The sequence below is a fragment of the Phasianus colchicus genome, chromosome 10 (assembly GCF_987193195.1).
Source record: "Phasianus colchicus chromosome 10, bPhaCol1.hap1.1, whole genome shotgun sequence".
Taxonomy (NCBI): Eukaryota; Metazoa; Chordata; class Aves; order Galliformes; family Phasianidae; genus Phasianus; species Phasianus colchicus.
This window is the reverse complement of record NC_143445.1, coordinates 22,936,276-22,950,192: the sequence shown is the minus strand read 5'-3', so window position 1 is coordinate 22,950,192 and position 13,917 is coordinate 22,936,276. Positions and strand designations below refer to the sequence as shown.

Sequence of the window (13,917 nt, the reverse complement as noted above, 5' to 3'; positions counted from 1 at the left end):
CTATGACAGAAAGTATTAGAAGAAAGCACAGCAATGTGGAAGAGAGGGAAGTTAAGTAGTAAATGACTGATGTTACAAAAACAGTTCCCCTTCCTCTTCCCAGATACTCAACCCATGTAAACACAATTGATTTCAGCTAGACTCTGCAGGCAGGCACACTGCTGTAGTAGCAAATACCAGTACACCAAACTAGTGTGTATACAGCAGCACTGGCTGTTTTACAAGCTTATACTAAAAGTAACATCTCATTTGCTCAATATTATGTTGAGCTGAAATATGTTGCGCTAGCTGTCATTCAAAATATGAAAGGATTATTTTTAATCATGATTGCACAAGAGATTTAAATATTCTAATCCTCCTTTCTGAGTAGTAGAGCTTCAAAAATTGAACCTGAACACCATTTGAAATGATTTTTTTTTTTTAAAATGAGAGAAAGTGGCTTTACCAGAACATGTTCTGTAGGAAGTAAAAGCTTTTTAGTTTGAAATTGTCTGAAATGTCAGAAATGTGGAGTCTTCTCCAACATAAACTTGAAAGAAAAACAATCCTGATGATAATCTGGATGGGAAACTAGATGCATGGATTCTGACAAAAGAGGTGTCATGGAGGCAATATGTTTTCCTCTTAGCCAAGTCTGCTTTCCCGAAAGCGTTTGTTTTGTCACTCAATTTGGTGTTTATCACTTGCAGATTCCATCACTCTTCTAATTTTTTTTTTTTTTTTTAATGATTTTTCTTTTAAAGCTGAGACAAACTGTGTCTTATATGGCTCAGTCTGTATTTGAAAGAGTCTGAGGATATAAAAATTGAAAGCAAGCCACTGAAGTATCCTGTCTGGTTAACCGCTAACACCTGATTATTATCACATAACATCTCCCCCTCCCTCTCAATAATTTAATTGATAAGATCTCTGCATTTTCATTTCAGGTTGTTTTCCTCCCCCAACTTAAAATTACAAGCAGTATAAGCAGAACATAAAACAATATATATATTATACATATATAATGTGCAAGTTTACTCAAACTTGGGAGCCTAAAATATCTTGATTGCCAACTACCATTCTCACTCTTTAGGTGTGTGCAGTGCCAATTGAAAGCTAGGGAGGAAAAAAAATCAGACCATATTATTTGGTGCCTAAATACAAATTTAGTTGTTTTATTTTATCCTTCCAGGTCTCAAGAGGCACATCATGGATTCAAACACCTTCTGAACTCTGTGTTGGAGATATTGAAAACCTGTGGAAACCATTTCTTACTGTTCTCACTGTTCAATATCCAGTGTTTCCCAAAGATTTACCTCACTATTACACTAACAGATTTTTTCATATAGACAATAACACAGTATATCAGATAGAGCACTGTGATTGGTAATGATAAAATGCTTGGGGTTTACAGCAATCACTAACATTATGTCATAAACAAAATAATTTGATCAAGCACATATGTAAACATACACACGCATCCTGAAATTAAAAGATGGGGCTGCAAACTTTCCTTTTTTCCTAGCTTCAGCCTGCCCTTAAGGAAAACGAAACAAACCCAGCATCCTTAATCCTCTTAATGTCGACTGTCATTCTGAACCTCCACTTCTAGTTACCTACATATTTCACTCATCTAATATCATTAGCAGAAAGTGAACATAAAATTTGGAAGAAAAAAATAAATGGATTCCCCAGGCCACTTCCACAGTTCCAAAGGCATACATAGAAAAACTATCCTGTATCGGAGTTTTGACTTTTAAAACAACAGACAAACAAAGGCTGAGGACATCTTGTAAGAAATCATAATGATTTACAATACGACATTTTAGAACATTTGTTGCATATGCATGGAGAAAATTGTCACAGAACGTTCCACTTTTTGTTAACTTTAATGCAGTTGGCTGTTTCAGAGGAGTAAAATATCTCAAAGTAGAGGACACTGAGGACAAACTTAGATAAAAGGTAGGAAGGACACAAATATACAGAATCATAAGGCTGACTAAAGACACATTTCTGTCACAGCATATACTAACTTGTATTCCAAATAGTTCCCTGTGTTCACTATAGAAGAACTGGATCAATTAATATGACGCACTACAAAACAGCAAAATGCCAAGAGCTTTTTGATGCATATTTATTGTTCTTTAACTTCTGCAGTAAAATATCAGTATCAAATACGGTTTCACAGAGACGCTACCAAGATCACTGATGGGCTCAGCTGTGGCATGCAGGAGCTGTGGAGGTGCCAGCTGGAATGAGCTGTGTCTGGTAGCGGGCAGCCCTTGACCTCATTTCACCAAGACTGCCATGTGAACCTGAGTCTTCTTCCCCAAATCCCCTTGCCAGTTGCACCCAATGCACATAGTTCAGATTTTCATTTTAAGAATGTGAAATCCCATCCTCTGAGTATTCTGAATGATTGCTCAAACAACTAGCACAATTTATTTTACTCAGTTTCTGCTGAACAATTATCTTAATAAACATTACTTGCCCAATTAGTGTAGCACCTCACCATATTCACTGCCTTTTCCAGACATCACAGCACTTCTAAAGCTGAACTACAACATGATTTTCCCCTTCATTATAAAGTGAAATTATTCTTCTAACAACTTATTTTGTGTGGAACTGTTCTCCTGACTGACCTGGGAAGCTTACATCTCCCAACCTCAATTCTGCATCAGGGGTTTGTTCTTGACCTTTTATCCACTCTGAATTCTGTGAATGTTTTTAAAGTACATCACAGAAAAACAATCTTTGTTACTTCACAACATTAAAAAGACAGCCATTAAGCATATTGAATATTGTCTTTTACTAGAAATGAGTGCACATAATGATGAACAAAATCATAAGAATGCTTTGGGTTGGAAGGAACCTCTAAAGACCACCTATACCCGAATCTGTCTCCAAAACCTGACACTAGATCAGTTTTCTCAAGGTCCCCTTCTAACCCTGAAGCATGGGATCAAGAATCCACTGATTCCCTATCACTTGTCCTCTACTCAGTCAGACCATATTAGAGATGTCTGAGGAACACTCACAGTAATTACCTAGCCTGAATGTGAAGTTCACAATTCAGAATTTTAACTACACTATGTATTTCCCCATATGTAATAATTATTCTTTCTACTTAGTCTCCGGATTGTTGCTCACATGACAAGATGTTTACAGTGACTTGAAGCATTGACTAATACCAAATACTGATTTTTAATTATACCGTTTGCCTTTCTGTTATAATTTCTACCTAATAGATCTCTAAAACTACAAGATACTTGAAACACTAGTAATGGAATTCTTCCTGAAATAATTTCTATTCCATAGCTACACCGATAGGGATCTTCTGTTATATAGCACTTTATGTCAGGGAAAGGGCTCTTAATGCTCATCACAGGGACACAGTTCTATTTACATATCAGGACAGACAAATATGTTCTATCCGTATTTTTGTTTACTGAATCACTTTCTGTGCGGAAACTTTGATTTAAAATGATTCTTAAATACAGAAATGAAGAAACCTAATGCATCTCTGCCATACACAGGTAGATGAAAGGAACTGCAGCATTAAGAAAATCAAAATAGATGTAAAAAATGGAGGTGGTGAAAGTCACCGAAGTTTTATGCCACTCCTCTAACCTTTGTTTTGAGGATACTTTTTACTTTGCAGGTCTCACCTCCCTTTCAAGCTCATTCATGTATGAATAATTTCCTGAGTTTCAGCTATAGAACAGTTTCATTTCAAAAGCAGCAAAACAGAAGAAAGATTTCTTAAAATGGAGGGCACAAGCTTTTGGAAATCAGTGTCAGTGGAAGAGAGAATGATGCTAACAAATGCTCATGTGATTGTTTTAAAATTCATAGGACTGGGAGAGTCTTAAGAACAAGAGAATGAAATTACCAAACAAGGCTGCAGAATCTTTTACATAAATTCTTTTCATTTTTCATATCAGTATTGTTTTCTGTTTATCAAACAGAGATCAAAGAAATCATTCAATTCATATGCAGTATTAATCTCTAACCCACCATCCAGCTATTTCTGTGCATCCTAAAATAATCCAGATGGAGCAGCACAGCGTTTCATCTTCACTAAACCTTCTAAACTATGGAAGGTCCAAAGTCTTCTCTGAATTATTAAACAAACTCCATTTAAAAACATTCTTAACTTTAAGTAGAGATCTCTCCAAGCTTTATCACGTTCTGAAGATTTTTTTTTCTAGGAAAAAAGATTGAAGTGCAATATTCCGAAGTCACAGAAAAAATTGTTTTCTGATTACAAAAATTTGAGAAACAAGGTAGAAGCACAAAAGCACAAGTCTCATGCATTTCATTCACCTAGCACAGGACTGTTTATTTATATTGTTATTTAGTAAACTGATGGTTATCACAGAGAATAGCTCATCCACTAACTAATGCTTATATTACTAGCTACTTTTAATAAAAGAGAGTATGGCGTTAGAGCAGTCCCCAGGATTGAATAGTAACAGTTTGGCAATATGTGAACTGCAGATGGTATCAAAGGCGTGCCAATAACTTAAACAGGAGCTTCCAATAAAATTTCTTGTAGTGCACGTTAAACTCTGTGAATCAAAGTGAGATGGGCAACCCTGGGTATCTGGCACTTTCAAACTACATGTTGCCTGTTTAACCACCTCACAGGCCATCACATCCTTCAGGCAAAAGTCTGTGCTCCAGATTATTTGTATTTGTCCCAGGCTTACGTTACCTCTAACCAAATTTATTCAGTGAAGAAAATCATCACTAGAAAAGACAAATTACTTCCACCTGATCTACCTTCCAGTGACATTACTGAAAAAGAAACAAACAACAACAACAACCACCTTCTCCAAGTGTACCTTTGAGGTTTTTCCAGCACATTATTGCAGTCAATGACCAAAACAGAAATGATTATAGGAACCTGACAGCCTACTCCTGCTTGTGAATAGTGGTCAGAGATTTAAAATCACAGATAAGCCATGTTAAGGGTTCTAGTGGAAAACTGATAATGCACTTATAAAAATATCATTTTCTATATAATCAACCTTCTTTTTCTCACAGTACAGGCTGAAATGCATGCAGTCAGTAAGACAATTTACTGACAGCAAACTAATGCATAAGTGTTTAGACACTGAAGTGGCATCTTCATGCTGCTATATCTGTTTTAATTAGCTTTTCTTTTCATGTAGGGTAAATGAAACATTAAGGAGTTAGCCACGTAGATAAACAAAAAGCTATTTTTTAAGTAGCTCTGCAAAATGAGCAAAGAATAAAGCTTGAAGACTGTTACTTTTACCTCCGTATCTCCCAGGACACTTTTAAGAAGACTAGGTCAGGTACGCTGAGACACCAAGAAAATGTGCAATTGCTTTCCCACAGAGCTGTCAAGGCATTCATGCTGTGAATAGCTAACACCCTTCTTTGACAACCAGGCAAATATTTCTATTTTCTGCCATACTAGTCCTAAAGTATCTCAGCATTGCATCAGCCAATTTTGTGCCAATTCAAGTCAAACTTGAGATGTCTGAGCAAGTAACTGGACTAAATATTCTCGATAAAGCCTTGTCACAAACTCATAGACTTCTGCTGAATACATTTCCAAATAGTTAGACAGTAAAAAAGACTGTAAAGTTCAACCGGTAGCAGACAGGCAGAACACACAGCCACTAAACTGCCAGAAGGGAGATTAAAGTAGTGCTTACTAGTCAAATAAGTTGTACCCTATTGTTTAGCAGAGTGGTTAAAAACAAAAACACCACAACAAAACCAACCAACCAAACAACAACAAAACCACCAAACTGTTTAACATTTAAAAAAACTAAATAATTCTGAAAAGATCAGTTTATCCAGTTCCCTATCCCCCCCCCCCCCAAATCTGAAAATTTAATTTGATGAACATTTGAGGTAAAAGTCTATCCCAGCAGAACTCAAAGAAAATATCTTAATTCAAGTGGTAGTTGTACTGAGATATAAATGTTGTTTTAAAATCTTTTAAAATGTATATCTCTTATTACATTGGACTATTGAACTTGCACTTACTGACCATATGTTTCTGTTACCAATATCATGAAAGGGTAAGACAAACTGGGGGGGAAACATACTTCTTTCAATAGGAACAAGTGCCACGGAACTTGCTGAGATATCACTCGAGAAGTAATTCACAGCTCTTTTTTTTAATAAAGTAAAAATAAGCAGACAAATAATATACTATGTAAATATATCAATTGAAACAGAAACAAATAAATTACTTGAAGTGCAGACTTCGTGCCAAGAGTTTGAAGTAAAGCACTTTTGAGCCATGCTGCATTACACAATGTTCCCTTATCAAAGGTCTCCATTCAGGTAAGATTTCGTTTAGAGTTTTAATTCCCATACTTAGAATCTGCTCACAGTTAAAATGTCCATTAACTGAATATGCCTCAAACAGTACTTACCAATACTGGCATAACCAGGTGTCGATGGATCTCCTCCACTATTCAAGGAAATCATAAAAGCTTTATCAGCAAGATCTGTAGTCTTTGGTAAATCACAAGGATCAACATAAAGAAGAACGCCACCAAACCCTGCATCTTCTAGCAGAGAAAGCTGAGGAGAGAAAACAGGAGTAAATATTAAAGGAGAATATCAGAAAACTCTATTAATTTCATTACTGTTGGGTAGGGACTCTATAATGCATCAGGCTCTCACTCTACAATCAGCACTAACAGATTAAAGACAGGTGCCATTCTAAAATGTTTGTCATATAAATAAAGCAGCTGTCCTTTGAAAAGACAAAATTAAAAGCCAACAAGACTCATTCATCATCAAGTTTCCCAATTAATGTAAAAATATTTTCAAAGGCTAACGACATCAAGAATTCTTATGAATGATGTAACACTGAGGAAATAGCACTGATGATTACATTCGAGATTTGCAACTGTTAGATTTTTACCTCTTTTACTGTGACACTGTCAAACAAGTTTGGTGAGCTGGAGATTATATTCAGACTAGGCAAGATATAAAAAGAAATGAGACTGGAGTCAACTTTCTCTCTACTCCCTGGACGCTTGCTTAGACTTAGAAACGTAACGTATTTTTATGTGTTACAAATATGATCTTGAAAATTCCTTGGTGTTGAAACTACTCTCCCAAATGACTACTGAGCAACTTTTCTTAATTTCCCATACTATTAGCAGCACAACATTTCCGGTTAGTTTACCTCTTCAAAGACATGTATCTTCAAGGACACTGACATCAGACTTTCATAGGACTTTGAGATACAGTTATTCTTCAGTAAAGAGAGAAAATAAGGAGTTTACTGTTCATTAAAAAAATAAAATAGTCTAGCATACCCAAGTCTTGGCGTCTGCCTCCTGTCAAACGGAGAGCTTTTATTCTGTTTCATTAGAACATCTCAGCGTGAGTGGTAATGGTAATTAGCTTTCCAAAGAACCTAGAGATCTGGGGTAGCCAATCAGGCAAACCTCCCCAGAGTCAAGGATGAAAGCATCGAAGCACCCACCAAAGCTTAAAGCAGTTTATAAAGATCAATTTTGACTGAAAAAAATTCAAACTTTCCCTATAACAGAGAACTGAAAAATAAATTGATTTTCTTGTAAATTGGGTAAAACTGAATTGTGATGGAAATATCTCCATGATACAAAATGAATTTTCTGTGCAATGCTCTGCATATTTTGAACTGACTGAAGATTACAACAATGGCACAGAACTCCATTAATTCTTCAGACAGAAGTAATTCCAGCTTTTAAGGATTATCTTACTACTTACTAGGCTCCACTGATGAGTTTGCAAATGGCTACTGTTAGGTCTGAGAAATGATACAGTAAGAGGAGGAAGATGCATCATAAATAAATGAACAGTCAGGACTGAAAATAACTGTTGCCTTCTCCTTTTTTACATCCATATCCAATATTCTTTCATTCATCTCTAGTTTTATACTGGCATGTAGGTAACAGAGATCAGGTCTGTACTGCACTTTCAAGGCAAGCTTTACCACTGGGATTTGGCCACAAAGGTACTGGCAGATAGGTTAAAAAAAATAATAATAATCAAATAGTTGGACATGATTCTGCTGGATGAAGATGCAAGAAGCAGGGTGCCACTACCCCACGTGGCTGACATTAATGTGTTCTCCTACCTGAAGCTAGCACATACCCAAGTAAATCGGTGGGTTACCAAAGTGACCTGAATGCAGGAACAAATCTACCAAGGAGAGCTGTTCTATACAGAACTTCAGTGTGATGCATTAAGAACTCATTAAATACAACATCTTTCAAGTGCGCTTTGAAGCTTATGTATACACTGATGAGATTTTCAGCATGTGATAAATCAAACTAGCAACAGAAAAATGAACCAGATCTCTTGATTTTACAATAGGCTCCTTCTGCTACATTTCCCACTGTGGTTCACAACAACCCACTGACATTTTCTTATTAAATCTAATTCTGCTTTCAACTTTGTTAATAGTTATTATAAGCCTACAGGTTTTCAATCATTACACAATGGTTAAAAAATATCAGCAATTAAAACAATATACATTTTTTGCTAACTAGTATCTAGAGGTTTCTCTTATCTAGTTCTCATGTATTTTCACTACTATTCTAACAGAATTTAAAAGTCTATATTTCAAAAAGACATTTAGCACACCATGCTAAAAAACGTAGCTCCCATCTTTAAAACACATTCACGTGCATGTATTTTATATTACTGGAAGAGAATGCATTGACTGTATCTTCACTAATGTACATAGATACTTATATTAGTAGGCAGTATTAGGCTCTACATTAAAACTATTCACATATTTTTGAAGGCCTTTCTACTGTATTCTCGGAATGTCTCTGAAAGAGGCTCCCATGTAAGTCAGAACTGAAGCAATTATAACCATACACTGGGAGACTGTCACTCGTGTTAGTACTTTGAAGATTATGTACCCAAACTCTGAATTTATTTATGTAAAAATTTAAAAGCTTCAGGCTTCCTCTATCTAAGGCTAGATTCAAAATTGCACTACTTATTACAAGTCCATTTATTGTTAACACAATAAAATCTGGATGTAACACATTCATAAAATAAAAACCTAAATGATACTCCTGCTTATGTATTAATTACAGGCATAAAGGCGTAATCTCCTTTTCACTATTATTAAGGTGGTCAACACATAAACAATCACAGAAAGTGGTTCTATATTCAAAGGCACAGTATATGAGCAGGAGTGCAAACATAAAAAATAAAGTGGAAAAAATAATTAATACTGCAATGCAGTACACTATATAATCTTATTTCTGATTAAGAGAGAAAACAACCAAGAAAAATGAAAAACAACATGCATGCACTCGTTACACATTACAGAAGATAAAGATTTCTAGTAGAAGAGATTTCTACAAGAAAATTAACAGGTAGGGAATAAGAGAATAGGCAAAACATGGGAGGCAAAACAGTTTATAGGAATTTTTAGAAAGCTGAAAGTCACATTTTATACTGCGAAATAAAATTCTGACAGATCAACATAGTTATCTTTGGCATATGTTACAAGCATTGCTCCCTATTTTAGAGTACGCTCATCATCATATTTATATCTGGAGTACAGTGTTTATAATTGGAGTAAGACAATTGTATCATATTCGAATAACTTAGGGTTGTTTCCAATATTTGATAGCTCCTTCAGTAAGTGAAGGAGAAGAACATGCATCAAATGAAAAAAGAAGTTAGCATTTCTTGGTTTTAATCTGTGTAAGCACCCAGAATAACCTAACACATAGGCTTCAGTATTTCCTGAAGTTGACCAAGCTGCTCTCCACTTAAAATCACATATACTCAAGTATCATGAATAGCAGGAGCTTCATCTCCAATGGCCGCTATACTTCCATGCAATGATCAACATTAATTAGAGAAATAACTAACCAGTTTTTAACTAGTCCATTTTTCAATTCACAGACCAATGTGCAAAATACATGGTTCATTAATCTGAGACACAGCTTTACTAGCTGGACAGGCTACAAGTTATTAATTATTCTTTTGTACTGAAGTTCCAATTAAAATCATGAGGCTCTGAAAGGAAATCCCATCTCATTTTACTAATTGGCAGCATGTAAAATTACCAGGCAAGGGTAAAGGGCCATTTAAACTGTTGGAAGACCTCACTGACACAATGCATTTCTATTTCTGAAACAGATTGCTTGAGAAGAAAAATACGACTTCACATACTGCAGATTTAATTAGATGCCACTGTCCTCTCAATTACCTATGATAATACAGGCTACATGGGAGACGCAATCAAGACTCACAGCAGAAAAATAAATAGATACACATCTACATTTTTGTACAACTCTTCTAAATTCCGTATTTCTAACAAGAAAGGAAGCAAAGGTCCACTTTGGCTTCAGCTTTCTTTTTGAGTACTATTCACTGTTTAATCATGCTTATATTTTCTATCACAGAGGACTAAGAAATGGTGAAAAGAATTTAGTGGCAAAATACTATTTGAACGGGTTTCAGCTTTCACTGATCCATCCTCAAGGTATGGCATTAAGACAGTAAATGAGATGGAGGACATTACCAGTTTAACGGCTGACTCCATGGGGATGATGAAAAGAAATCTGTTTTTCCAGTTCAGCTCAAACACTGCCCTTGTCTAAGAAATGACACTATTCCTATATTGAACTAACAGGACTGGGAAAAGAATTCAGCTGCCAAAAAACTGCAAAGAGCTTAAAATGCAAGCAACAGGATCTCATAAATGACAGGCTATTCCCATAAAGGTTTTTGAATGTAGGAAACGTACTGCACTGGAATTAAACAAAGTGTTACTAAAATACATTGCCACAGACATGAACAATACAAAACCGTGATGCTTTGCATTGTGTCAAGACCTTAAAACTTTAATGTACTTGCTGTCAAAGGCATGATAATACGAATTGCCATTCTTTGTGGAAAGAATCTGACATTTAAGACATTTTCAGTCATCACTTTCCAAATTGAAACCGTCATTCAACATTTTCAGAATGTTATCATTTTTATATCTAAAAATGACTTGAGAGATCTCCCTCACATAGTGGGTATCCATTACTGCATGTAGAGCTGACCCATTTCATTTGAGGCAAAACAGACACAACCCAAAATACAATCAGAAGAACATGTTCTAACATATCCCATATGTTCTAATGTTGTTGGACCGAATCCCTGCTGGAAATTCTACTTCATATCTCCAGATGCCATTCACCAAGGAGTCATAAACTTCCTCTGAGCTATGCCATATTCAAGAGCAGCAGTCTAACAGCCTCGCTCTTGAGCGCATGCATTTTGCATAGAAGCCCGGACACATTGTATGAACCTGCATGATATGCTAGGAGCAAATGAAAAGAAAAAGGAAACAAAAGAAAATGAAGACTGGCAAGCAGCATTTGGAATCATAGTATGCATGCAAAGAACAGCAGCTTCAATGGCACGGGATAACCTCCAACACCAACAAAAGGAATGAAGTGTTGAATAAAGCATAGGTAGTACAGATTGTCAGATCTCAGTCCAGATTGAGAGTTTCCAAACATTAATGCATAAATTCAAGTCACAGTTCCCCTTGCTGTATATGCTAGCTTTTAAGACAGATGTCACAGCTGAGGAAAAGCCTCTTGAAAATTTCCCCAAGCTCCCCAAAATCTCTGAACCCAAAAGTAGTTTGTTTTGCAGTTCTTGCACAGCAGCATTTCTAACAACATGGTCTTGAATGTGCTATTAAGCTTATCATGAACTGGCTGTGTTTTCCCATACTTTCTCCTTTTGCTGTCTGCTCATCTTCAATACAGTTTTATCAAAGTAAAGTCATTTGCTACACATCAGTTGCTTTTAAAAAAGGATTTTTTCACAACACGGTACTTGGACAATTAAACATAAGCCAGATATACTGCCCATTCCCTGCACTAGACTTTAGGAACCTTTAATAGAAATTGAGTGCATATTTTATTGCCAGATCTTGCTTACCACTGCTAAGAAATTCACAACGTTCAATCTAATTAAAAATGAAATTGAACTACAATTCCCTAGAAACAAGGGGTGTTTGGACTCAGTAAGCTTCACTTAATTTATTCCAGAAACAAAATAATTGAATTGTTTACAGTCCAGAAAAATAAAGTTTCATTATTTGATGAGCATATAACACCAAATCTTTTATACTGCTATTATATTCCTACATCTTCAAGAAATACTATTCACTTTTAAATAATTGTGTAGAGGAGCACTGTGTCTATAATAAGCATCATTAAATATTCAGGAAACATTAAGAAGAAACATTCTGGAAAAATGTCCAGATGAGTGACCTCCATAAAGCCATTCGCATTTCCTCGTTCATACTGAAACAGTTGTTTCTGATGATGTTTATAGTTATTTTAGACTAGGGTTAGACTCTATTACAGAGAGAACTAAGCTGAAGATCCATCATACAAAACACAATTAGACAAGTAAATAATTAAAATCTTGGTATCATCAGGAATAAATGGATTAGGCTCTAGGTTATATTTTATGCATTCTCTATAACTTCAAATAAAAAACACCAAACTGTCAATACAGTCATAGCCTGAGATAACTATATGCAATTCCCTTTTCTTTTGTTTCACTTTCTCTAGAAAACTGCCTTAATGCCAGCACAAGTAATTTGTGAATACTGTTTTCCCATCTACAGCACCTCACTTACAGAAAACCATAGCAACCAGTCTCCATCACTGACCTGCACTGCATACAAGGCACAAAAACCAGAAACATTTTTCTCAGGTCTGTCTTCCCTTGACTGTCCTCTGTCAAGGGAAGCCCCCATGTCTAAGGAGTAGTGGCAAGTGGGAAAGGAAAACAACTTGTACTTTAACCTTGGGAAAGGGATCCCCAAATTCTAGTACTAGATCTGCTAACAAAAGTGACAGGTATGCTGAAAAATTGAAGAGTTAATACAAGATGTTCTACACCGCTAAACATAGTAAGCAGCAGAGGTCCGTGTATTGCATGCCCCTAAAATCCAGGAATGAGTACACTTTTGTGCATTTGATTTAGCTTAGCTGTTTGCTACAACTACTCCTGGGGATTTTGGGTGTCTTAGCCATTATTTGCTCTACATTAATTCCACATAATTGCCCACATTTATGAGTGGTTTCCACAGACAAAGTCAGCTTTGGGTATGTAATAGCTCCAGATCACCAGAGTAGCTGATGTCTAAAAGGCAAGGAACAATTGGGAAAAATAATGCTGTTTTTAAAATTGTTGAATAATAACTAGCAAGAATAATAAGTAGAGAAATAGGGAAACTACTTGCATAACACCCCATCTGCTGCATCAAATACAGTGCAAACTTGTAATCTTTCAACTTATATAAGAGATGCAGTTCATACCTGGGACATGCTTGGGTGCCTTGAGTACGTTTCCAAGTACTGTAAGACAGCAAAGTTAAAATGCAAACAGTTCCAAGTCATACTCTGATCAACCACCTCCAAGATAAAAGCAGGATTCAGACTTCACTAGCTCTGTTTGGGGTGATGTTACATACAATCTATCAAGATATTAGCAGTTCTCACAATCCATGTAAGAATCAGCTGTACGTTTTTAATTAAGGAACATTTGCTGCCTCAAGTAATTGCATTTTAGGGCATCTGTTAGGTTGTTAAAACACAACTGCCTTCATCAGATCTGTGCAAAAATATAATCTTCAATTATTTTATTATTCTCATAATTATTGTCCTGACAGATTCTATGAAAAGCCACATTTCTTCAAAAATATGGAACATGTCTTCAGATCTTAGGGTATATTTTCTGGAGTATTACAATGTGTCAGGGTTTTATGTATTTACAATGCCTTGGGTATGATAGCATTCTCCTTAGATATTGCATAAAACAATTGTTAGGTATTTTTATTTTTTGTTTGGTTAATGTTATGATTTTAAGTGGAACATATAACGATACAGAGTACGCTATATG

The 13,917-nt window shown here is 35.7% G+C and overlaps 1 protein-coding gene across 14 annotated transcripts in view; it reads right to left on the bottom strand.

The window, feature by feature from the left end:
* NAALADL2 (N-acetylated alpha-linked acidic dipeptidase like 2) overlaps positions 1–13,917 on the bottom strand; it is a 411,612-nt gene that overhangs the window by 126,006 nt on the left and 271,689 nt on the right. For all 14 annotated transcript variants that reach the window (XR_016469794.1, XR_016469793.1, XR_016469789.1 and 11 more), the window contains one exon: positions 6,402–6,552. Coding sequence is in view for 3 of the 14 variants with exons in the window: in XM_090147729.1 (XP_090003855.1) it covers positions 6,402–6,552 (151 nt within the window). In the remaining 11 variants the exon portion in view is untranslated. The remainder of the gene's footprint in view (positions 1–6,401; positions 6,553–13,917) is intronic.